Source organism: Neopelma chrysocephalum, unplaced genomic scaffold (genome assembly GCF_003984885.1).
Source record: "Neopelma chrysocephalum unplaced genomic scaffold, ASM398488v2 Primary Assembly neopelma1_60, whole genome shotgun sequence".
NCBI classification, from domain to species: domain Eukaryota; kingdom Metazoa; phylum Chordata; class Aves; order Passeriformes; family Pipridae; genus Neopelma; species Neopelma chrysocephalum.
In genome coordinates this window covers 5,899,465-5,926,130 of record NW_020897715.1, presented here as the reverse complement: position 1 = coordinate 5,926,130, position 26,666 = coordinate 5,899,465, and the positions used below count along the sequence as shown (strand labels likewise).

Here is a 26,666-nt window from a genome sequence, read left to right as displayed (position 1 = left end):
GTTGAGATAAAGCATTCCTCATTTTGAAATGTACCCGATGGTAGAGAAACCTAGAAGTTAGGGAGGAAAGGATTGTTATGGTCTTATTGGAGTTATTGATGGGGTAATTGTCTGTTTTAGGCATTTTGAATAGCGGCATAAAACATTCTAAATTGACAGTTTACTCTTCAAAGGCACATCCACATTGAGCCTTTTTTTTAAACACCATTGTACTTTTTTCAAGCAGAAGCTATTACAAACAGCAGATATCTTGGAATCCCCTGCCCAGCCTTCTGGAGAAAAGGTGAAGCTTGCCATGTATTGCAAAGCAAGGGAACAATTTTTGCAAAGGTCTTCTTTGTAAAACTGATTGTTTCTTAGATTAATCAACATTACAGTTACCATGGTGTTATATAAAGCTTTAACATGTACCTATAGTATATATTGTGCATTTGAAGCATTTTAGACTGGTTTGAATGCACATGCATCGTTCGTGTGTAATTTTATGATGTAAGAAGCATATTTAGGTTGTTGAGCTAATTCCTTTGAAAGTTAGGACTTTTTTGCATAAAATCCCATGCCCAGAATCAGTTTATAATTCTTCCACTTTTTTAAAATAAGTAACTGTTGATCCCCTTTTCTTTATTGGGGGATTTGTTATTTAGGAGACATTGATGACTACAGTGCTGAAGTAGAAGAAATCCTTCCTCAGCATCTACAGCCAACTTCGAGCTCAGGGCTTGGAACCTCCCCCAGCTCTTCCCCACGTTCCAGTCCCTGCCAGTCTCCCACACTGTCAGATGGACCCACGCTCCCAGTGAGGCCCAGCCGAGCCCCAGGAAAAACTCCTGGACCTCCTGTTTCCACACACGGTGTGTATTGATCACATTGCTCCACTGCCTCAGGCGCTGCTCTATGGAAGTTCTGTTCCAATGTGTCCATGGAATCCTGGTTCACTCCAGGCACACTCTTTCCTTTCAATCTGTACTCCTGTCGGCTCTGAGATGTAAATTGTAATCAGTACTTTTGTAAATTGGGTGTATAATAGAAAACTTCCTTTGAAACACAACCTTTTTTTTAATGACAAAGTGAACACAATTATGGTATTTGGAATGGCTTCTAAAAGACTTTGTTTCAATGTAATGTAGAGTAACTTTTACAAAGACTGCTCAAATGCCCTCAGGGTTCTCTTTGTAGCATTTTTTTCCAGAGCACTTAGCTCATGGGTAAGGGTCAAAATTGAAATTGGGAATGCTTCACTTTGTAAGAATGTTGAGGATTTCATGAAAAGCATAAACTTATTAAAACACATGAGACAAAAATCTTGGTTTAGCAGATCTTCTTTTCATCATTGGTTTTTTTCCTCCTTTTTTTTTATCCTATCACAGAAACTTCTGAATCGTTATTTCCAGTGCTGGGGACTGACTGATTAATTTTTGCATTGTTTTCTGTCACATCTTTCAGCTGAATTTCAGGCTGGTGCCCAGCAGAAAGAGCCTCCTCAGAGCCTGGAGCCAAAGCGTCCTCCACCCCCTCGTCCTGTTGCTCCTCCTCCGCGTCCTGCTCCACCCCAGAGGCCACCTCCACCCTCAGGTAATGTGGGGACCTGTGCCAGGTGCTCAGGAATATTTTGTTTCAAGTCTGTGAGATGAACTTTAAAGTTTGGGACCAAAATGTTTAATTGGTACATTTAATAGAAATAACAGCATGGGAAATAACAGCATTTTTCAACACCATTTAAATATTATTAGTGAATTAAGTTTTTTATGAACTTATTTTCACAGTTTTAAAAATGTGGGCTTCCTACAGCAATGTTTAGTCAACATTTTCATTTTTTATAGCATCTTCATTTTTAAAATAAAATATAAATAATCTTGTGCATTCATTGATTTATATTTCTTTAATTTTGGCATCTGTATGTATGCATTTTATCATGTCCACATTTTTAATGTAGACTTCATTTGGATCATCTGAAAAGGTGAACAATTGAGCGCTACAAGAAACTGGATGTTCAGAAGCATATGGGCAACATAGTTAATAACAGCTGACCCTTGTAATTTTTAACTTTCTCATTCTTTCTCTTCCCTCCTACTGTACTGATACTTTTCATTATTGCTGCATTCATTTCTAAAATACTGTCAGGCGGTAGGAGTCCTGCACCTGCTAGAAAAGAATTTGGAGGTAATGATTTTAATTGTTTTCCAATATGACTGCGTAGCAAAACTGCTGTGGTGATCTGTTGTGACAATACTTAACGTGATGATTTCCAAAGGTATAAAAATAGGTCATTCTTAATGTCATAGAAATGGATAACTCTCGAATGTCAATATAATTTCTGTCTCAGGGTTTGTCCCCATCTCTGAATTACATCTGACTTTTTAGTAAAATAATATTTGTCCAGAAGCTGGTACATTATAGTCAGAGATTAAAGCTGTCCCAGGTTTTTATTACTTTGTCCTGGTCAGAATACACCCAGCTAACTTTTCTGTGAAAGCTGGAACTTATCTGTAGTTGTAGAAAGGAGAGCTTTTTTCCTCACAGGCTATATCAAGGAGCACAATTAAATGGCTTGTAATTGTAGCTACTTGCAATAATTATCCATTAATTAATTGTTTAAATTGAAGCTACTGCTGATCTGGCTCAGTTTCCCCAATTAACAGAGAGCTCCAAATCATGGAGCTGTATTCATCTCCATGCTGAACACTGATATATGGGTAGTTTACTTTCTGCTTCCAAGTCTGGAATGTGCTCCTAAACCCTTCCTTAGAGACATGAAATGTCCTCCATAGTTCCTGCAATTAGTGTGTACTTCAGAAACACAAACTTAGGAAAGGAGTTTATCTCGTTACTTTGAAGGAGAGCTACAGGTCTTTACAAAATAACAAAATCCTGACATAATTCTCCCCTAATTCCTTGTTGCACATTGAGCTGTCCTGCTTGGACTTAAATCACCTCATCAATACATTGCATAGGGGGAAAACTGCTCATGGCTCTGAAATACTTCTCTGAAATACCACTCAGTTGGTAGGAAAGAAGTTTTTTTGGGAAAATGATTCAAAAATTTTGAGCAATCTCAGAAAATAAATAAACTGTTTTACACAGTCTATAAATATCAACCAACTTACTCTGATGTCAGGCAAAAATGTATGTGGCTCTTAAATACTATGGAGGGGAGTAGGGTTTTTTGCCAAAGGTATAATATTTCAAACGAGTTAAAATACAGAAGTTTTAGGAAATAGTTTATACATCACACTCAACGTAGGTGAGATATAATTCATTGTACTTCAGTCCTGTATAGCTTTATGTGCACTGACACAATCCTGTTTGCCTGGTTTGTCTCAATTGTGCCAAGATTAGTCTTCTTTTTTTATCCTCTTTCCCAACATAGCTTTCTATAAAGAATTAGAACTTGCATAAAACTTGCCTTTTATGCAGTCATTTGAGATTGTAGTATATTTCTTTTTCATATATTATTCTGACCTAAAGTTCTTCACCTTTTCTATCCTCTTCATTTTCCACTCATGGTGTGCATGTATAAGGCATAATACTTTGCTTTTCTATGGTACCTGAGCTCAGCACAGGGCTGGAATGAGAATAAGTGTCCTAGTGGGTTACTCTGCTTGGGGAAAGGGCACCTGTTTCTCTTCTCTAGAAGAAAGGCTCCTAAAGCCCTGTGAAAATAACCCTGTGTACCGTATAAGTGGATGAAACTTTGGTTATTGACTTCTGTAGCACGTGCAAAGGGACATTGATCACGTCTTTAATATGTTGTGCATTTTAAATGTTACTCCCCCCCGCCCCCCTTTGTGTTTTGACCTTTTTTTGCCAAGTGCTTTACTCCCTTCAATGCCTATAACATTTTTTCTAATAGCTCAGTGTGCTTTGAAGATGAGAGGAGGATTTGGACATGAAAATGTCTTAGAATTTGGTCATATTTGACATTTAAGGAAATGAGGCTCTGCACTCATTGCAAGGCTTAAGCAAGTGCAGACTTTTCATATGGTAATACAAAAAATTTTCACTGAACTGTAAGCTCTCAGTTGTTCATAGTTAAAAATTAAAATGTCACACTGTTTACCCAAGACTTTTTTAATACGTTACAGATTAAATTCTTACAGAACATTAAAAATTATAAAGGCTGCTAAGTGTCAATTGAGTTAAAAAATAACATTTGTGGTTGGTTTTTTTTTTTCTTTAATAGTACTAGTCAGATTTTTCCTGATTGTTGCAGTTATCATTGGTTTTAACTGTTAAAATGGGCTTAAGATTAAGAGAGTACGCAGTATTTTCAGTATATGCAATAATTTGGGTAAAATGTATTACATTTTCACTGTGATTATCCTCCAAATAAATAAAACGAAGCTAGAGAATACAGTAATACAGTTGGCATTAAAAGAAATGCAAGTATGTTAAGCTGTGAAAACACTTGCACTCAAGCAGCAAGTACTGATTAGATTACTCTGCTATTTATAGTCCCTCATTAAATTTAGCCCTGCAAGAACCATTCCACATCTTTATTTTTCACCTGTAGCTTTGGGGTTCGTTTTGCAGAGTAGAGTCCAGGTTGTTGGGGTGCATCAGGATATGGCAGTCAGTTTGAAAAAGCTTTTTTTGTTTAAAGATGGGAAAAGCACCTTTCTTCTTGCTGAAGAAGGAATGTTGAGTGATGGAGAAAACAAGAAGCCTTAATGCTACAACAGTAAATGCACTGTCCAAATGCAGGCAAGGGGCCTGGATTTCATATGTATGTATGAACACACATATATATATGCACGTTTTACTTTATTGGAAGTCAGGGTTACATTATTTTCCATTAAATGTCATCTTTGCAAAACATGCAGTGTCTGTCTGAAGGATGTCAGGGCATAAGTTACAGGCTGTTTCTGTGTAAATCCAACCCCTTTCCTTAAAATACTATTTAAAACAGCTATGTGATGTCTTTTCTTGGAAAGTCCTATGTCAAACTGCAGTAGAGATTTCAAGCTCCAGACAGACAACAGTCAGTTTAAAATGAGACCCACAAATGTGTTTCAGGCTCAGATGTACATTTTTCACTGTGCATAAGATTAAAATATTCCTATACTGCCTATTGTGATCCCAGCACCATAATTTTGCTTTATCGCTGTTGAAGAGTATTACTAGTAAGTGAAATTTCAGGTATTTTGCCCTTTATGCCCTTTCACTTCCATGTATTGAGTATTTTTAAATTTACAAAACCTTCTAAAATCCTGGTACCCAGCGACCTTCCTCTGTATCGTGCACTGGCTTTAGTCATCATCCTGCATAAAACAAGATACGCTTAACAAAACCATGCTGACAATGCCTATTCAAAATGGGAGCTGAGCTGTGGGAAGGGAAGGTGCAGGAGGTCTGTGGAATGAACAAACTAGTTTCCTGCTCTTGAAGAGAGAGGTTTCCTTGTGTCCATGGCCATCTGAGATGAACATTCAGCTTTATGTCTTTTTGACTAGCAAAGGTTCAGAGGAGTGTCCTGCGCTCTCTGGGCTGCTCTCCACCTCTCTTGATACTCCTCCAGTGGCAGGTGGGCTTCCCATTGTCTTTCCCACTTTCTGTTCTCCCCAGGGGTATCTCTGGGCTGTGTGGGAAAAGGGCAGAACTATGACCTGCAAGCAGTGGAATGTTCTTGGGCAATTTCCCCCCCTGTGCTCCTTCACTGCTGCTTCTCTCACAGAGAACTTCACGGTCAGGAACTTTTGGGTGGAAATCTGATGGGAATTGGCAGAGCCTGGAGCTCACCCACAACAGATAACATATGCTGGGATGTCATGTCTTTGAACCAGATGTTCAGCCAAACCATAGATCTGGTATCTCTGGAGACAATCACATTCCAGCCTCATCTGCAGCCTTCACTCTGCCCACTCCGAGTGACACCTCCACCCATATCTGACAGAATTCACAGATCACAGAGAGCTCTGAGCAGATCCCACACATTGGCATACGATGAGAAAGCAGGAGGCTGTGTCAGCACTGAGGCAGAATTTGATTTTCAGGTAGGCTTCCTGAGCACTGGCTCCTTTTCTTCCTCTGGACTTGAGCCACTCCAGAGTTGCCAGATACCAGTTACTGTTTCCTTCAGGATTTCTCCTTGCATACTGTCTATGCCATGCCATGTTTTAACCATACAATTTTGGAGACCCAGCATATGCTCAATCACGTTGCAGAAATAAAACAACTCAGCATGGTTATGCATGATGGAAAGCCTGCTTTTTCTCAATGTGAACTGTAACACCAGGTGATGCAGCTCTCCCGAGTACACAGCGCTGCTTGGAGATAATGATACAGTTCTGTAGGATACATTATACAAAGTGGGAAACATTTCTTCCATCGAGTTGCTTACTCAGATGGAGTGTGACAGAAACAGATTACTTAGTATTCTAAATGACAGGGAGCAGCCTTAATGTTGCAGAGTGTGTTTGATGTACCTGTTTACTCCCCAGTGTTTGAGTGCAGGCACGTGCTCTGCATTAGGAGAGGTTCAACACCGACATGTAAGATCATACTGACTTTACAAAAATTTGTGGAGAGTGAATATTTTGAAGCAATGAAATTCTCTTTCAACTGTAATATAGAATTAAAACAATGGATGTTACTAAACATGGGCGTACTTGTTGAATTATAATTCACACCAATCTGATTCCCCATGCTGCTACAAACAGTTATCTCCTACAAGTGACTGTAATCCAGCTAGGCCAGTATTAAATTGTGTACAGCTCTCTTGTGGCAGTGTTCTTTCTGGTTTTGCTTTCTCAATCTGCTGCTTTTCTTATGCAATGTACAGCTTCTCTTCTTTCTCTGAAAAGGTCTTGGAGCTCCTCCCAGTCCTGGGGTAGCTAGGAGAGAAGTAGAAGGTAACATAACAATTTTTGTATTTTAGAAACAGAATTCTTACTTAGTACCTGAGTAATACTATTGCCCTTGTGATAGTAAAGGTAGTTTCATGAAAGTATTTATCATGTGGAATCTTTCTCCTTTTATTTAACATAGTTTTCAGACAGCCAAGTTGCTTCCTGGTTTTCAGTGAGGGTGGGAATTGTTATAGAAGGCATTTATGAAAAATGAAGTGAAAACTTTGAGTGTCCTAATTAAGAATGCTTTGCAGGCTGACTCTCAGAGGAAACTGGTGCTGACTGGTCACTAGAGTGACTGCTATACCTGAAACTAAACCTGGAATTTTGGGAGCCTGACTTTTCATGAATAACTACTTATGTTCATGTATTTTGGAGAGAGAAAATTCCATTTAAACTATTTAGTCTACACTTTAATATTTTGTCTCTTTCTAAAGAGCACAGTGATAGCTAACTGTGTGTGATATACAGTTATGAGAAGCATTTCTCTTGCGCATTCTAACCTGGAGTATGTATGAATAGTGCTGAATGGGTCCTGCTGTAGCCATGCCAGCACAGTCAGGGGTTTGGGTTTCTTCTTATCACCACAGGAATTTGTTCTTTGCAACAAATATAGGTATGGCAATACAAGTCCTAATATAGTCACAGTCAGGATGTCCTCCTGTATTCTACAATTAACCTTGGCCATATTGCTGGTTTATTTTTATAAATTGGCAAAATCACCCTATACATAGAATAGTCGAGGTTGGAAGGGACCTTTTGGTGACTATCCACTCCATCCTCCTGCCCCAAGGAGGGTAAACTGGCACCAGCTTGCTCCGGGTGGGAGTTGCATCACTGAGAGCTGTGCCCAAAAACCCATTCCAATGGTTCTGAGGTTATCTGACACCCAGAGGCTGTCTTATGCACCAGAGTGTTCCTTCCACTTACTGTCACTGGCATGGTGGTTTTGCCTTCCTGGGAAATAAGCCACAGAAACACAAGCCAGAATCCCAAAGCTCTTGGCCTGTTAAAAATTGTGCACTTGTCTGAGCTAAAGGTAATTTTTTCATCTCTTGCACTTCCCAACTTGGACATTGCATTATAGTGACAAGGTTGTCATTAGCATCAGCATGGCCACAGTGAGGCCGGTGGTCTAAGAGATTTATCCCGTAAACACAGAGAGAAGGGCCAGGAACTATGTTATATCAGCTCTTTTTGTTTAAAGACTGCTGTTAGAACATCTGCAGAATATACCACAAAACAAAACAACTTCTAGCATGATTGAGAACATGGGGCACCTGTACAGGTGGGCATCTTTACCTTGCAATGAACAGGAGGTAATTTGACTTATTTTGTAATTAAAAGGGTCAAATTATTCCATGTGTGCCATGGGATAGGAGTGTGTTATAGTGACAGCTGATGGATAGACTGTGATATGTAACAACTTTTTAAAAAATCACTGGTCTCTCTTTGCTCCCATTCTCATTAGTGGTAATGTAACATTGCCATCTAATACCCATTTGTGGCTTATCTAACACAGTTAATCTAATTTTTTTCCATGCTTCAAAGCACAAAAAAGTCCTGGAACACAAAGAAAAGATAACTTAGGTAATACATTTACATGCTTTGTACTAATTATAATAAAGAGAGAAGTTGATTTTGAAATATGTTCTAAGTCAACAATCTCTAATATCTGTTGCAGTTCGTAGTCACCCTCCACCTTCAGCAGGCATGACCAGACCGGTAGGTATTCTGTCTTACAATAGTTCTCCTCCTAAGTTTATGCTTCTTGTTAGGTCAACATTTCTGTAAGTCATAACAGATGTGAGAAATTTGCAAAATTGGCTGGTCAGTTTACAGCTTCTATGAGTTAATTCCCTCAGCAATTCTTGTCTGTTGACTAAAAATATTCCAGAATATATATATTTATATATACTGCAAGTGACTTGATTGTTTTGCACTCTTTACAATTATGTAACCGGCTCCCAAATAATACACATCTCCTTTCAAATAACTGCAAAGTTACTCTTTGTATTATATGTCCTTGCTAATTTGGTATGATAAAATGTATTATCTTTTATGCTGAAATGTAAATCCTGACACCAGTTAATTCCTTGCACCTGTTAATGGATTACCCAGGCAGTTGATATATTATGATTATTTGATGTGTTATGGGATTTTGCACTTTGTTTTAAAAATTAATTTTGATAAAGGTCTTCATGTAAAAAGGAAACATTCAACTAGTACAACAGATATAAGTTCTGTGTTTCATTCCTTTATTTATGGAACTGAACTGAAGGAAGGGCAATAAGGATTTATGGGTACTCAAAGGCTTCATCTCTAGCAAGAACTCAAGAGATGGAAAACATCTGCCTTTTTTATTAACAGCAGCATATAGGAGCCTTTGTGTTTGGCTTATCATTAAAGAATTACTAAGAAATAGGATTGTTTGCTGATAATTCTTTAAACTTTGCAGCATATTCCAGTATTACAACTACTGCAAACTACTGTCCATTGAAGTAATATTGTGCTGATTCATTTTTCTCAAAGACATTATTCATGATCTTGGCTCTTTTTTGTTATTTTCCCAGAAATATAAAACAGCTTCTTCTAAAATTTGGATAAAGAAAACCTGGTATACACAGGAAATAAGAAAATCTGATGCACAAAAGAGACTTCACCAGTGTCTTGGAACTGGCATAAGTGCAAGAATTTTTGTTCATATTATCAACACAGAAAAAAATCCCCAAGCAAAACAAACAAACAAAAAACCACCCTAAACCCCAACAAAACAAACAAAGAAATGTAATAGAAGATCTGAAAAAACATGATGCTTGCCTCTTTTTTTCCCCTGAAGTCTGGGCATTTTTATTCCAGTGCCTTGTATCCAGGTTTCAGTGTGATGTTTGTAATTCACTCATTTCAGCTGTAATCTGGGATAACTTCCTATTTCTCTCCAGCCTTCAAATGAGGCAGTGTGTGTTTTATCAATACTGTTTGTTGAGGAACAAAGTAGCTGCTGCTGTTGGTTGTGTTGCTTACAGCAATTCACAGACTTAGGTAAATTATCTTATTAATACTAGCAAAATAATAACTGCTTCTAGTTTTGGTGCACAGGTAAATATTTATGTAAAGCTGAAAACAGTTGTAAAGATTCTTTGCTTTGAATTGAACCCTCATTGTGTTTTGAATATATTCTTTGCTTTTACATGGACATAGAACATTAGTTCAGCAGCTGTTATCAAATAATTTATTTTTCAGAGTCCTGATTATCCCAAATCATTTAGCAGTAGATGACTACAGATCCAAAGTAGAGCTAAAATACTTTCTTTTTACCCCTTATCATGTCAGACTGTTCCTCCTCGAGCTGGAGTTATCAGTGCCCCCCAAAGCCATGTCCGTTCCTCGGCGGGAAGACCAGTACCTGACACTCAGACCAAACCAGCTGAACCACCGCGGGGTAAGTTTCCTTTGTAAGTTAAATATAAATGTCACAATTCAGTCAAGAGACACAGTCTCTGGTTTGAATGCATTATTTTCCAATAGATGTCTCCACTTTTCATTAGAAATTAAGATTCTTGAATGTAGTAACACTTGGCAGTTTCTGTTAATCATCCACAAGTACTGTAAACCCTCATCAGATAATGATCTCAAGCTCACCTAAGATCTTGACCCATAGATTTCCTGGTATCAGGAGAAGCTATGATCAGAGTGCAGTGTTTTGGTCTGAATGATGTGTTCCTTCATGTTGATCACTGGACATTCTCTGGATTGGTAGTTCTGTAATTGTAAGATCTGGAATAGAATTTGTGTGACTCTTAAAGCCACTTCCTAAATTCACAGTTTACAAAAACCCTTCATTAATATTAAAATATACATTTTATAATAGTGACTTCCAAAATACTTTTTCAATACTACTGAAGTACGTTTAGGAATGACATGGCTTCTGGTTCTCTGTTTTGTACAGAATCACAGAATGGTTTAGGTTGGAAGGAACCTCAAAGATCATCCAGTTCCACTCCCCTGCCATGAGCAGGGACACCTTCCATTAGAACAGGTTGCTCCAAGCCCTATCCAACCTGGCCTTGGACACTTCCAGGGATAGGGCAGCCACAGCTCTTCTGAGTAACCTGTGCCAGGGCCTCACCACCCTCACACAGAAGAATTTCCTCTCAATATCCAATCTAAACTTGCTCTTTCAGTTTAAACTATAATAATAATAATAATGGCCCATCTTCGTGAACGAAGATTTGGGGAAAGGTCTTTTTACCTTTCCAGCCTGTGCAATGGATTTTTTAGGTGAGACACAGCCTGCGCTGAACTGAGCCCACCCTTTAATCCTAAGGTTCATCTGCCGGGGCCAAGCAAGCTTGGACGATGACAGTGAGGTCCTCAGGACGTAGGTTTGTTTAGAGTGTCCTTCTCATAGATGGATGGCCTCACAGGGCTAACGACCTCCATCAGGCCAGGAGACCGGGGACTCGAACCCGTGGTCGCAGCAGTGAAAGTCCTGCACGCTAACCACTAGGCCACCAGGGGTCTCTAAACTATAATAATAATAATAATTTGTAATGGAGATCTGCTGAGCTTCTGATGATTTCCAGTCTTGTTGCCATGAACACCTGCTCTTCTTAGAGCCACCTGCAGTTCTCTCTGGTGCTCCCACAGCCATGTGTCCTCATCATGCCATCCTTAGGTCTTCTGTTACAATTCTTTACCATGAAAATCACTCCAAATGTACTTCTAGGCTCACCATTGCTTCCTGAACCACTAAAGCCTCAGGCTGCTGGCCCTGCTCAGCCCAGCACTCCCGTGCTAAGGATGCAGGAGCCCCTGATTCCTGTGGCATCACATCCATCTCAGGCAAGTGCCCCACAAAGCCTGGAACCCCCACAGCCGCCTCCTCGTAGCCGATCCTCTCACAATTTGCCTTCTGAACCTGCTCCATCCCAGCAGCAAGTAAGTAAAAACACTTCGGAAATACATTTTTTTTTTATTATATGTATTAACACAGCTTGCTATGAATGCTGCAGACTTGTGAGGAACTCCTAAAGCAAACACACAAATGAAAATAAAGGTCAAAAGAGTGGATTCAGAGGTCCATCAGGTTCTAGTAGGGTAATAATTGCTTACGTATTGTCCATGGATAACTAAATAGTAAATATTTAGTATTGTCCGTGAATAACTAATACTAAACATTTAACTTAGGGTTTCTTGTGACAGCCTTACAACTTAAGGAGATCTCATTCTTAAAATTATGTTGTCATCTGGCAACTTTTGTGGAAAAACACTCAGTCTAAGAAATTTAATTTTATAATGACACATGACACATAAGTAGCAAGTAAGATTAGTAAGTAGCTAACAGGTTTTGAATAAAGTCATTGCATGATGTCGTGCTTTATGTTGATGATCATTCATTGGAGAAAGACAATACTGATAAATACTTAACAAAAACAGATTCTTCCCCATTCCCCAGTGTCAGTTAAAATATAGAAACATATCAAAGTAATGTGAAAATTTCATCCAGTAACATTAACATTCTGTTCTGTGGAACCATTTAGAATGTTATTATAAAAAACCACCAACTTTTTCTAGGGAAAGCCATAGTTTCTTCCTACTGCTTAAAAATGCAGAATCAGGTTTTCAATGCTGCTCAGATTTTTGCTTATGCCTATACCTGAAGACCTCTTTTGCTACAGCAGTTAGTTAATGCCTGTTTTGTACCACAGTAAAACAGCTAAATTCAGTCCTTGGTGAGTTGATTTTGCATTCAAATTAAGAAAAATCTTTAAATGCTTTACCTTTCTTTCTGCTGAACCTCTCTGTCTGCCTGTTAACTGTTTTTCATTTTTGGAAACTTAGGCCAAAAAATACAGAATTTTCTGAGGAAAGTTTTTTAAATAAGTCTTTTGAGAGGTAGTGGATTTCAAGCCCATCCTTCTATGCAAATCTTGATTGTGATATTGAAGAAACTGAATCTCTCCTTATAAAAATAATTGCTTTTATACAGTGTGAATATTCAGGATTCAATAGATAACTAACTCTCTCTTTTAATATACTGCTTGGTAATTTTAAATAGATGTTATTTATTGTAAAGTAAGGAGATTTTAGTTTTCAATAGAATGAGAAGCCTTACGGTTTTTCAGCTTGAAAAACTGTTAATATAGGTGAGTGGTTGTCCCAACACAGTTCCTAGAATGAGAGTTATGGGGCTTTTCCTGTTAATAGATGGTTAGAATTAGACCATCAACACTCAAATTCTTATAATCCATCTCCAAAAAGTAGCTCAGTCAGCTGCGCAGTGAGTCTCTGTATGGAAATAACTTAGAATGGGCTTGAGTTGGTTTTTTGATTCTTAATGGTCAAGCTTACAGTAGAATACAACAGAAATTCAGAATTTAGTCTGGTGTATAATAAATACTTGCAGTTTGTATTCATAGCTCAAAAAATAGCTTTGTGAAAATTTATGAAAGTATTTTTAACATGAGGTTGCTTTGTTACTTGGATTTTCTTCCTAACTTTCTTTCCTTTGATGTCTGTTTCTCTTTCACAAGCAGGAGCAACCATCAGGGTAACAGGTATCTGACTATTTACCAATCTTGTACGTGGTCTCCATCTACTCAAGCAGAAAAGATGTATGAATCTTGTTTTCATACATCTGCAGTCCCATCCATGTTAAAAACCACCTGTCTGCATTCATGGATTGACTGTCATACCATAGTTTGCTTTTCCCTTTCATAATGCATTTAAAAGTGAGACTGCATTTATTAGTGCCAGAGCAAATATTTTGCTTCATCATCTTTTATGAAATAATTGGACCCTCACCTATGTTGCTTAGTCACTGCTGAATCTCCTGGTTTCAGTCTATTTGGGGAAAAAAAGATCAGTGTTGGCATTAAATATTCTTTTAACTACAAAATTTTTTTCAAAGTAAACCCCATATTTCACATTTTTCAAAGAACAGAGAACTTACTACTACCCAAAGTAAAATAAATGGTTTGTTACAATTTTAAAGGCATTTGGTTCCAGAATTATTCAGAGCAAATTTTTACTTAAAATAAAGAGCGATTGGGATTCATAGTTTCTTTGGGATCTTGCACTTCAAATGACTACAGGACTTAACCAGCTGGTGCCCAGCTGCATTTGATTTCTATTCTTTCTGCAGTTCCGTTTTTCACATTTTCCCCTCAGTTACTCAGTGCCTTTGGTTTACTATTATTCTGCAGAACACTGACTATATATACACCCCATTCAAGCTACAACTGAAATTTTTTTAAAATAAATTGTTATGCTGCATACACTGGGGAAAACTTGCAATATTATTATTATTATTATTCCCTAGAATCTCTAAAGCCTGTAGACTTAATTTTGTGGAGCTGCTTAGGTAATGGATGTGTGGAGACACACTTCAAACCATGCACAATAAATGCAGTGAACCCAAGATGGATAAAGATGGAGGTTAGGCTGTAGTAATACTATGTTTTAGCTCACACCCTAGTTCAACAAAACACTAATTAACGGAATTTTCAAGCTAAATATCCAAACTCTTTGGGTATATTAAGGTGATGTGTTAAAATGACAAACTTTTTTGTGAAATTTGAATTCTCAGGAGCTGTTTTAACTTAAACTCAATTCATTAAAAAAAGGGGAAGCTCCAAACCTTGTTCTGTCAGTGTGCTGACTGAAAAAGTAGATACTCCACCTTTTTGGACAGTTCTTACAAGGTAAAAAAGTTGCATTGTTGTTTGAAGAGATGTAAAAAACAGGAATATGTTTGTTTTTAAAAGCTGAGAAGTTCTGTGGAGAAAACTCTTGTCTTCTCCATTCAGTATTATACTAAACAAGGATAACTTGCCATTTTAAAAAATGAAACCAGTCCCTTCCCATGCCAGGAAGCACTGGAATGCCTACGGATGCCTATGTCTGCAAATGTCTGACATGCACATACTAATGACACTAATGTTTCCTTCCATTGTGATGCTTAAATACTGCTTGTAACATCAGTGTGACAAACGAGGTAACCTGGAGGTCTTTATTCTGTAGCTGTGCTGGGTTATCACTTGTTTAGAATACAGTAGCATTTCCCAAAGATTTTCTTATCCAACATTCACTTGGACTTGGTGCCTTTCACTGGAATTCTGACCTGTAGGAAGTAGATTCCAGCTGCCTTGACCACCAAGGGGGGAACGTGGTGTTTAACAACTCATAGGCTTTTTCTCAGAGAAGGGGTTCAGGGTTGTTGTTTCCATTCGAGTTACAGCTGAATTGTGTTGAAGTTTCAGCTGGAAGAGTGAGAAAGGGGGAGGGTCAGGAATAACCTGGAATCAGCCACAGGATTACTGAGCACGTTGTTTCCTTTGCAGCTGAAACCCAACTGGACGTACAGCTCCAACCCTGACCCCCAGCTCAGCAGTGACCCTTTTGAAGACCTGTCATTCCAGCTGCTCATGTCCCAGATGCAGACACGTGTCCGAACATCACCTGCTCCAACCTTAAACCAGGAGTTGACACCTTTGCCTTCAGCAGCACAAAGAAACGCTGATAATTTGAATACTATAAACTGCATGCCAGCAATGCCTCCTATTCCAACCTTCCACTCATCCCAGGAACAAAAGCGCACCTCTCCAAATCCATTTATTACTGGGCTGAACTGCACAAATCCATTCACTGAAAGGACTCCTAATGCTGGGAACCCATTTAGGATGGAAACGCAAGGGTCCGGAATAACCTCACAGGTGTGGGAAGGACCTGCAGTTTCCCATCCTTTCCCTTCCCTGCCCCGCCCCAGCTGTAACACAGCCAAGCCTCTATTTTCTGTGGATGCAGCTGAAAACAGGTTTTGCTTGCCAAGTAAATCTCTCAAGGCAGAAAATGTGCAGCCCAAGGGGTGGGTGACATTTGATGAGGACGAGAACTTCAATCTGAAGCTAAAGCCATCTACAAGTGTCCCAGATTTTCAGAGACTCGGCTCCAGGAAGTCAGCTGGATCTCCAGGTTTGCTGGGCACTGAACAAAAGACTTTCCTTGGCTCAGACTTTAACTTTGGTGATGACTGGAATAAAAGCTCTACTGATTGCTTCTGTACAATGCCAGCAAGGAGACCCCCTGCACCCCCTGTACCATCCAGAGCAACCAGCAACAGGTCCCCTGCAGATCCCTTTGCCTCCTCAGCACCCCAGGTGTCACCAACTCATGATTTTACAGAAAGATAGTTGTTCAAAGATACAACAGGTTGTATTTGTTGCTACATTTATCCAGTAGAATAATTGGGTATTTGAGATTATTCTGTGTGCAATAATTAAGTGTTAAATGCACTGAAACTTAACTCTACTCATAAACAGCCACTATTGCTTGTGTATAAATTTTGAATGTGTATATATGGTAGAGCACAAAAAATTGTCTGAAATTTATTAAAATCCTGATGTAATAGTATTTGAATAGACAGAAAAAGAGAAGAAGGATGAGCTACTGATCTCATTAAAATCTACCAATCCTGGACATAGATTTTGCTGAGGGAGCTCTCTCATTTCTGGTCCCCCTTGTGGAATTCCACAGAAAGAGGCTCCCTGCTGGTAGCCTCCCCCCTCCCTTTTGACTGTTTTGTTAATTGTATTTATAAGTATTTACCAAAGAGCTGCCAAAGTTTATTGAGATTTGAATGTTGAAAAGTATTGTTTAGAAGTTGTTTTAATTTATAACAGAGGCTATGGATATTTGTAAGGCTTATATTTGAATTTGAGGCACAACGAAAGTAGTTTACTTTCAAAATACAAACAAAACTTTGCATATTAATATATTCAACTAATTTTCTGTGTCAGTACATTTCAGCTACATACACTCACACTAATTCAGAATAATTGTTCCATATCATCTATTTATTCATTACTATTTTAATTATATTTTTTTTCCAGAAATTAGAAACAGCGTATAAAAAAAGTTTTCCCTCAACCTCTGGAAAAAGATTCTCCTTGGGTTTTGAGATACAAAGCAGTCTTTACCAGTTGCAGACAATATAGTCTACCAGCCAGGGAGTGAAACAACACACTAACATTGTATTTACAGTAGCAAAATACTCCAGGGCAGTGCGCTTTTTAAATTCTCCAGTGCTATCAAGACATGATCTATAAAATAACGCATTGTTCCTTTGAGCAGTCCCTGGTTAACCATGAGCTGCAGCTGTGTAGAGCAGTGATAGTGAGTTTTATATGGCGCTTTTTTCTGTTCAGGTCCCTCAACTTGTACATTTGGAACAGCAGTGGTACCGTTTGTGCTTCGGTGTGTGAGTTACCTTGTTTTATGCTGTTGCTATAAACATCTGTGTGATCAGTGTTTTGGTATATTCCTACATTGGCAAGCCAATTTCGGGGGGAAACTTTTTGCTAGTGGGAGTCACGTGATAAATATGTTGTCGAATATCTATCTAACTGCAGTGATTAAAAACTACTGTCTGAACTGTACCTGGTGTTAGGCACCTCTGCACTTCACAGGGCTGTGGGACTGGAGCAGCGCCTGCAGGGATCACTGGGAATGCTCCGGAATTCCAGTGTGTCTATAAATATATATATATACACGCAAATATATATATACATATACATATACATATACATATACATATATATATATATATATATATATAAAGCTATAGTAGCGCCGTGACGTGTGTTATTGGATAGGAGCGATGACCAGCAGCAGAAGCTCTGGAAACACGAAGGATTGAAGTGTGATGTGACGCGCTCCCCCCGTGTACCTGGGGCGCTGTATCCTCCTCCCCGGGGACACCCAGGTGTCCATGAAGCGAACATTCCTGCCCCTTGGTCCGGGGGCTCGTTCTGTCTCCGTGCCCCGGGGCCGGCCCTGGGACCGCCGGCCGGGGCGCGCGGGCCCTTTAAGGGGCGCCCCGGCGGCTTCCCGGGAGGGCCGGAAGCGGAACCGGAAGAGCCGCCGTTGAGGCAGCTCCGGGGGGTCCCGGCGGATCCGGGGGGTCCCGGTGGATCCCGGGGGTCCCGGTGACAGCGGGGGCGGCCCCGGGAGCGGCCCCGCCGTGCCCTCAGCGCGTCCCGGGGCGCTGGGCGCGGCCGTCACCCCGCGTTGGCTCCTCTTCGCCGGTATCCAGGGACGCGGCTCCGTTGCTGAGGGGCTCCGCCGGGCCCGGCCATGGTGCGGCTCCACGTGAAGCGCGGCGGCGAGAGCCAGTTCCTGCTGGAGGCGCCGGGCAGCACCCGCCTGGCCGAGCTGGCGCCGCTTGCCGCCCGCATCCACAACGGGCGGCTGAAGGTGCAGCGCCTGTGCTCAGGTACCGCCCGGGAACGGCGCCCGGGCACCGACTGGGCAGCGGGAACGCGCCTCCTCCTCCCTCAGCGGGACGGTGACGGCCCACCGAAACCGCATGGGAATTCCCGGCCTTGGGATTTTAGTGCGGGCACTGTATAGGGCTGGAAACGGACCCGCTGCGTGAGCCTGTAGTGGCTGCTTAAAGCAGGGGCTGGAAGAGACTTAAACGTCCAGTTCCACCCTCTGCCACGAGCAGGGACACCTCCCACTAGACCACGTTGCTCTAAGCCCTGTCCAGCCTGGCCTTGAACATTTTCTGGGATAGGGCAGCTACAGCTTCTCTGGGCAGCCTGTGCCAGGGCCTCCCCACCCTCACAGGGAAGAATTTCTTCCTAATATCTCATCTAAATCTACTCCCCTTCAGCTTAAAGCTATTCCTTCTTGTCCTGTCACTCCATGTCCAAAGTTCCCATTTTGGCAGTGGAAAGGACTCCTTTGTGACCAGCAGTGTCCCTTTACACGTGAATGAGACTGTTCCCTACCACGTGCTTGGTGCAAAGCATCGCCTGCCATGGGATGGAGTGGCTGATGTGTCTGAATTGGTGCTGAGTTCAGTTCTGAGGCAGTTTTAAAAAATGTTTCCTGCCCCGCTGCGGGGCTGCCAGAGCTGAGATTCCCCTCAGGTGAGCCTGACCTGGGGGGTGCAGCCCACCCTCGCCTGCTGTGCTCCAGCCACTGAGTTTGTGGCATGTCTGAGGCCTTACTGAGCCTGCTCTGAAATTTAAAAAAAAAACCAGCTAAAGCTGATTAGGGAAATGCCAAAAACAAGTGTTGTGGCCAGCAGGTACCATCGAGGCTTGAATCCCTGCACGTGTATTTGTTATATTGTTGTATATGTATGTGAAATGTATGAATTTTGACATAACTACAGCGTCTGTATCTATCTATGTGTCTTTATATCCCTTAATATTTATTCCCTGTACTTAGCTGTTTAAACTGAAGGCTAGGGTTAAGGTTTGCCTGCACGCCCATCATGTGAAAGGCTTTTGCAAATGGTCTGTAATAACAAAGACTTTTAATCTTGTTCTCTAAACACTCAAAAGAGATGGAGGAGCTGGCAGAGCATGGTATTTCCTTGCCTTACAATATGCAAGGACTGACAGATGAGCAAATCGGAGAGCTGAAGTTAAAGGATGAGTGGGCAGAGAAGTGTGTCCCAAGCGGCGGGAGCATCTTCAGGAAGGATGAAATGGGACGGAGAAATGGGCACGGTAAGTCAAATGTAAAGATTTGTTTCTTTCCCTGCAGACACAGACCATCTATAACAAACTCCTAATTCTGGACCTGAATAGCCAAAGTATCAGTTACATACACAGGAGTTCTGTCTTGGGTTAGGGCCTGGGGTAATACTGATTTAAAAGCCTACAGAGCAGCATATCTCTTCAGCACACAAACAATCACCAGGAACAAGTTGGAGTGTCCATTGTAATTTACTCTCCTCATTTGTAAATGTACACTTGAGAACTGGTTTTCTCCAGAGTCTCCTAGATATATCAACAGGTTGTTTTTCTAATATTTCTCCTTTTTTCTCATTGACTGGGACTCAGACTTACTGAACATGTGTTTGTTAGTGAGAGGACAGCTTTATAATGTTGACAAATTCAGAATATTGAATGGTGTGGATATATGGGCCAAACCAAATGCCATCAAGGACCTAAGTGGGAAATAAGCTGGGAATGAGTATGCTTTAATTGGATTTTTGTATTTGAGGACAGGCTTTTTATAGCAATTAAAATAGATAAGTGTGATATGATATGATATGATATGAAATGAACAGAGTATTTGCAAAACTGCCTTTGCTGTTAGATTGAGATTTTAATTAGAAAAAAAGTCAGAACACTGTGAGCTGTTGTGCCCCGTAAAAGCACATCTGCCAGTATAGTTCCCAGTAGTCCAGCAGGGAAAGGGCCTTGTTTTATGTTGTGGAGGGTATGGGATTATGGTTGTTGCTTTCTATTCAGTACCTTTGTCCCAAATGAAGTTCCAAGTCACAGAATTGTGAAATCACAGAATGGTTTGGGTTGGAAAGGACCTTAAAGCTCATCCAGTTTCATCCTCTGCCATGGGCAGGGACACCTTCCACTAGAACAGATTGCTCCAAGCCCTATCCAACCTGGCCTGGAACACTTGGGGATGGGGCAAATACCAGTCACATGTCTTTGGGGAAAAGTGAGTTTGGCTGTCCCATGAGAAATACTGTTTTGTCTTGTAAGTTAGTGAGAAATATGGGAATGAACAATCCAACTCATAAATAGGCTGCAGCTTAGGAGTGTCTCTCCTGCTTTGTGATTCAACACTGTTTAATTTGCTCACAGTGGATTCTGGAGAGGTTATGTGCTTGATTTCTTTACAGTAAGTGTGGACCATGAAATATGTGTCTCTTATTTTTAGCTCCAAATGAAAAAATGCAGCAGGTTATAAAGAAGACAATAGAGGAAGCCAAGGCATTAATCTCTAAGGTAAATTTCCTCAAGTGGTATGTGGGACTTTCTTAATAAGTGCTGTGGAGTTGGGCAGCTTAAATAAAACCAGACTTCTTTCAGTGCAAGGGCTGCCAGCTCTTGAGAAATACCATGTAGTGATGTGAATAGTCTAATAAAAACTGACATCTCTGTTAATTATTTCCTTCGTGGCTTTTGGCAAGCTGGTTCAACAGGTTAAGGAATCAGATCCTAAACTCCAAGTGAATGCTGGCAACCGAGCCCACGTGGAATGATTAAATCGCACTCAGGGTTTCCCAACAATTTGCTATTGATGTGTTCTTTGGGTGAATATTTGTCGTGCTTTCTGGTGAAAAATTAACTGGGTTCTGTGCTCTTCCTGGAGTCAACACAGCCTTTTGTGTTATATGTATACTTAATTGAAAAATGTGTTCTAATCTCTTAGATTATGACAGAATGGTTTGGGTTAGAAGGGACCTTAAAGCTCATGTAGTTCCAACCCCTCTGCCACAGGCAGGGACACTTTCCACTAGACCTGGTTGCTCCAAGCCCCATCCAGCCTGGCCCAGGGATGGGGCAGGGGTTAGGCCTTGGTTTGACAAGCACTTGGACTCATGCTCAGTCCCACTGAGCGTGTTCATAGACAAGTGTGAGGCCCTCGTGGAATGGTGCTTTCAGGTATTCAGCTTCACTTTGCTGAATCTGTAGATGTTCCATGTTGTGTGTCAGCACTTGTATGACTTTGAAACACAAATTAAGTAATATTTATTATAAAATTTCCTTGTTGAATGAAATTAAAGATAGTTTGGGAAGTGGTTTGTTATGTACATCACTTTATAATGATGAAAATGAAGAAATGTGCATTTCAAGTTTTATAGGCTAGTTAACCAGATCAAGAGTGTCCACAAGGAGGCAACATTCTCCTACCTTATTATTTAAAATACTGAAACTGTTAAATCCATAGAGAAAAGCTTTATTTCTTCTCTTCCAGGTGTCTTATGTTTCTCCTTTATGCCTTGTGGTAGGGTTTGGAATGATCTCAAGTGTTTGATCATACAAGTCTCCCCAGTAGCTGTGCAATAGGACAAGAAGGCACGGTCTTAAACTGTGCCAGGGGAGATTTAGGTTGGATATTAGGAAGAAATTTTTTACAGAGAGAGTAATCAGACATTGGAATGGGCTGCCCAGGGAGGTGGTGGAATCACTGTCCCTGGAGGTTTTTAAGATGAGACTGGATGTGACACTTAGTGCCATGGTCTAGTAACCATGGCGGTGTTGGATCAAGGGTTGGACTAGATGATCTCGGAGGCCTTTTCCAACCCAGTTGATTCTATGATTGATTCTTTGAATATGCCAAGCTTTATGCTTCTGCTCACATGTGCTCTATTTTTTCTTTCAAGTTTTGGGCCCCTTCTCTATCCCTCACTTGAATTCTCCTGGTTTGAATCACATTCATGAATCACAAGTGCTTGGAACCAAAAGCCTTTCTGTCTGATTTCTGTGGTCATACATGTCCTGGATTGAGTCCTGTGTCACACAGGCAGTTGGTGCTAAATGCCTCCTGCACAATTTAGTGGAGATCTCCTATTTTTGTTTCCTCCCCCGCCCCATGTAAGCAGGCTAAACAGAGGGGCCGAAGGGGAATGATGTTCTCTGAAGTCCTTATTCCAACGAGGAAATTTGCACTTCTGGTATCTTTATGCAGCCCATTAATTCTGCTCAGATATCCCACCTCTGAAACTTTGAACTGGTTACAAAGCAAAGTCTTCTGCAGGTTTACTTAAATTGCCAGTGATCCCTGTCTGTATTTCAGAAACAAGTTCAGGCCAACGTATGTATTAATATGGAAATGGTGAAAGATGCATTGGAGCAACTCCGAGGGGCTGTGATGATTGTGTATCCAATGGGATTGCCTCCACACGATCCAATTAGGATGGAGTTTGAAGATAAAGAAGACTTGTCAGGAACTCACGTATGCAGTAATGTATTCCCATTCTATGTAGTCCCTGGGTTAAACTTGTGCTATGCTGTTCTCCATCTTATCAATGAAGGTTGTTTTCACTTGCATGACAAATTTTGTTTAATATTTTAGTCTCACAGTTTGTGTAAAAACACATCAATAGCTTAACTAGAAATAAAATTATTGGAGTTTATTTCAAATGTTGCATACAACACTCAGGAAAGCCTGGATCTCATTTTAAATAGCTGCATGGAGTATGGAGAGCTGATTGCCCAAAGTATTCGCATGAGATCAAGATTGAATGGAATATGAATGAATGCCATAGATGAGCATGAGGAGAAAGGTGTAGCAGAAGTAGATTTTGAAAAAAAGCAAGAAACAAATAGAGCAAGAAACAACACCCCTAACACTTCACCTTGTTTGTATGTCACAGGCTGGACTTGAAGTTATAAAAGAATCAGAAGCACAATTATGGTGGGCAGGAAAGGAGTTGCAAGAAACAAAGTTGCTGTCTGACTATGTAGGAAAAAATGAGAAAACAACCATCATTGTCAAGATCCAAAAAGTGAGTATTGCTAGGAGATGTCTGTACAAGTTCTTCACCTTTGGCTGTCTGTACTCTGTGGAAGAAAATTGTCCATAGGTGTCTAAAATGGATTGTATTAGTCCTGGCTTGAGTGTCTTAAAATGGCACATCTATTTTAAGGTTTGAATTTATTATATTCCAAATTTTTCTTTAGTAATTCCTTTACCGGTCAGTTACATCCTGTAACTGCTATTATTACTTGCTCCATAGCACTTTTGTGAAGTACAACGAAGCGGTATTTAAAAATAGATGAAATACAAATTGAAAAGTTTTATAGCAAATCTTGTCACCTGCAGGTGTCTGCAGTACATCCCTTGGAGATAAGTCGGGTGATTTATGTGTCTGTCATTTAGAAGACCAGAATTTCTTTCTCTTTCTTCTCAGGGTGACTGAAAAACGGTGTGGCAGCTTAACAGCCACTGAGGTGTAGGCTCCCAGGGAAGTTGCCTGTTTAATTAGTTGATGGACCTCTTCAGAGGATGCGGAGTAGTGCAAGGGTTTCTCTCTGCCTAAACTATCTCAGACACTTTTTGTTCTAGGGATCATTAGCCTTCTCCATGGAAGCTGCTCTACTTGCTGTTGCTGACAGTAGCTGTCATCAGCTGTTTTTTTCTCTGTGCATCATTTCTTCCAAGAGGACAATTACCTGGAAAATAAATTTTCTTTTATTTGTAGTATTTTGTAACTCCCTTCCTTCCCTGCTTTACTAAGTATTATGCCATCCTGAGTCTGTATTAGTAGGGGAACTAAAGATAGATGGGCCTATCCTGAGATATCTAGAATGACCTTAGAACAGATTTATTGTGTCTTTTAAAGTGGAAGTTTAAGTAAACTAGACTCAATCCTGTTTGCATCTTCCACTGATGTCCACAGAATTGACAGCATGATTCAGATGCTGAGATGAAAAAATAACCCTCACTTGAAAAAACAACCCTGACTTCCCTGTGAGGGTGGTGAGGCCCTGGCACAGGTTGTCCAGAGAAGCTGTGGCTGTCCCATCCCTGGAAGTGTCCAAGGCCACGTTGGATGGGGCTTGGAGCAACCTGATCTAGTAGGAGGTGTCCCTGCCTATGGCAGGGGGTTGGAATTAAATCATCTTCAAGGTCCCTTCGAACCCAGACCATTCTGTGATTCTATGAATGCAACAGCATTTGTTCTTCTGTCCTGAGGAACCTTATTAAATTTGAGAAATCTTGTTGTCTGAAGGAAGGTTTTTGCTATCTTTGTATAGCTTTTTGCTATCTTTTGAAGGTTTTGCTATTTTTGCAGCTTCTACTTTGTATCACAAATGCCACCAACAGTAACATTTACCATTTCCCTTCCAGAAAGGACAAGGAGCTCCAGGGCGTGAGCCTGTGATTAGTCATGAAGAGCAGAAAGAGATGATGCTGTATTACTACAGAAAGCAGGAGGAGCTGAAGGTGAGTGTCTCTTCAGTGCTTTGGAGCTGTCGGAGCCTGGGCTGTGTCCCTCACTGCCTTCCTCTCCTCTCTGTTTACAGAAACTGGAGGAGGATGACAACGACTCATTTCTAAATGCTGAGTGGGCAGACAACCATGCTTTGAAAAGGCAATTTCATGGTGTAAAAGACATCAAATGGGGTCCAAGATGAAGCTCTGCAAACCCCTTCTTAAGCTGTTTGGTCAATACTCTTGTTTGCACAGAGGATTGTGTGCAGTAGGTTCTTCTGTCAGAAGCTGAAATTGTCATTTCTGTAGCCTTTGGTGTTCAATAAAAGTTGACATTTCTCTGTAACTCCAGCAGCATTTGTCTCTGCAAAGAATTGAACCAATTCTCTTGAAGTTTCGTATTTTATTAGAAACTTGTAATTTGAATATTGAAATGTTAATCCATTTCCTAGATAATAGATCTAGTAAATATGCACTGGAATGTTTGGTGTTGTTTGGAGTGGTCTTTATAGTTTCTTCTTATTCTTGCATTAGTTTTAGGTGGTGTGCCCTGTAACAGGTAATTTATTTTATGAGAAATCAATTTTCCCAGGCTAATGCAGGGAGAGTTAATGATTTTTATGTGCTCGTTCAAATTTCAACATAGCTAATTCCAAGCTATCATTTTTTTAATTGAGTTAACCTCTTAACAATTTTTTAAAGGAAGTATTTTTGTATAAACACAAATAACACAAAAATCCTTGTGGGATGCATAATTTTCATTCATTTGGTATAGTTTTCATTGCTGGTATATAAAGGTTGACAGAAATCTATATACAAAAACAAGCATCATTTGCAAGTAGATTGGATAAATAAAACCAAGTTTAATAGGACACGATCTCTAAGATAGAAGTAAAAAATAATCATTTTTTGTATTACTGTGGTCAGAGACACAGGTCAAGTTAAAACTCTCAAGTGTTGGCTGAACTCACAGCTGGAAGATTGGATGCAGAAAAGATAATTAATGCCATTCAGTGAACTATTAATGGTGGTTTTACTTCAATCATTTATTTTATTTTTTTTTTACTCTTACCAAAGTTTGGTGTCTGGTAGTTTTTGTTGAACCTCAACTTTCCAGTAACATGGTGTTATAAAAAAAAAAATCTGCATGTGGGATTTTTCAGAGTTGCAAAACTTGCCCTATACAGCTCTGGGGATTTTTAACCATTCCCATAACTGAAAGCTTTTTTTCCTAATGTGCTCCTTTGTCCTCATCAAAGGGTGGAGTGAAGAAAATCTGGAAATACTTAATTCTTAATGTCATTGGCATTGTAACCCCCAGTGGTGTGGTGGATGTTTGTGATCCATAACCGGGATGGGGAACACTCAGTGAAATCACAGAAAATCACAGTTCGTTATAAAGGTTGTTGGTCACCTGGTCCAGCTCCTGGTCAGTCCTGCCCACGTTGCTGGAAGTGTTCTGTGGCTTCTAAGGAGACTTCTACAGATTCAAACCCTCTCTCCTCTCCCTCTTGTACTCTCCATAGTGGTTCCATGGGGATTTGTATGAATACTGTCTGTTCAAAACAGGTTCTGTCTTGAGTAATTCTTTTGTTTGGACAACTATATGGAAGTGCTTCAATAAATAACCCAAATGACTTTGTAGATTAATGGCTTAGGGTTGTTACACATTTGTTTTTCTCTTTCCCAGCAACTTCCTAAAATATTTACATCCTTTTGGCAGCCAGAAAAAAATGTAATGCTGTTTATGAGCTTTTAAAGCAGGTTGTGAGGCAGCCTGGCACATTTTGTGTACAGGGGAGGAGTTAAAGGGAGTTACAACTCTGCTTGTGACAACAATTCCCCTCCCCAAAATCACATCTCTGCTTAAGGAGCTGGCTGAGGACATGTGGGTTTTGTCCTGCCAACCTAGGAGGGAGATTCCCAAAAGATGGACTGTCCACATGCGTGACCTTAGCCAGTGGTGCTTGTTTATTGGAATTTCTGCACCCCAGAACAATTCCTTAGCAGGATTACTTCTTTGTCTGCTCCTCCTCGTTTGAAAGTATCTTTTTTAAGTTACTTGTTCATAACTGCCTTGAGCTTTGTGGCCTTGGCAGGGAGCATCCCAGG

The 26,666-nt window shown here is 40.4% G+C and overlaps 2 protein-coding genes across 17 annotated transcripts in view; both read left to right on the top strand.

The window, feature by feature from the left end:
• SYNJ1 (synaptojanin 1) overlaps window positions 1-17,284 on the top strand; it is a 53,537-nt gene extending 36,253 nt beyond the window's left edge. For 4 of the 16 annotated variants that reach the window (XM_027680913.1, XM_027680914.1, XM_027680915.1 and 1 more), the window contains 9 exons: window positions 645-851; window positions 1,444-1,572; window positions 2,122-2,160; window positions 6,801-6,848; window positions 8,397-8,435; window positions 8,530-8,570; window positions 10,179-10,287; window positions 11,575-11,786; window positions 15,191-17,284. In XM_027680913.1, coding sequence (XP_027536714.1) covers window positions 645-851; window positions 1,444-1,572; window positions 2,122-2,160; window positions 6,801-6,848; window positions 8,397-8,435; window positions 8,530-8,570; window positions 10,179-10,287; window positions 11,575-11,786; window positions 15,191-16,039 — 1,673 coding nt within the window. In that variant the 3' untranslated portion in view covers window positions 16,040-17,284. Of the gene's footprint in view, window positions 1-644; window positions 852-1,443; window positions 1,573-2,121; window positions 2,161-6,800; window positions 6,849-8,396; window positions 8,436-8,529; window positions 8,571-10,178; window positions 10,288-11,574; window positions 11,787-13,381; window positions 13,406-15,190 lie in introns of all 16 variants that reach the window. The other 12 variants (XM_027680925.1, XM_027680928.1, XM_027680923.1 and 9 more) reach the window with 10 other exon arrangements.
• Window positions 17,285-17,752: 468 nt separating this feature from the next.
• Window positions 17,753-26,206, top strand: LOC113966371 (cilia- and flagella-associated protein 298-like). Its single transcript, XM_027680929.1, has 7 exons — window positions 17,753-18,120; window positions 19,202-19,369; window positions 20,550-20,617; window positions 22,413-22,571; window positions 22,993-23,124; window positions 24,471-24,566; window positions 24,647-26,206. The coding sequence occupies exons 1-7, from the start codon at window positions 17,982-17,984 to the stop codon at window positions 24,755-24,757; spliced, it is 873 nt and encodes a 290-aa protein (XP_027536730.1). The 5' UTR covers window positions 17,753-17,981; the 3' UTR covers window positions 24,758-26,206.
• The last annotated feature ends 460 nt before the right edge of the window (window positions 26,207-26,666 follow it).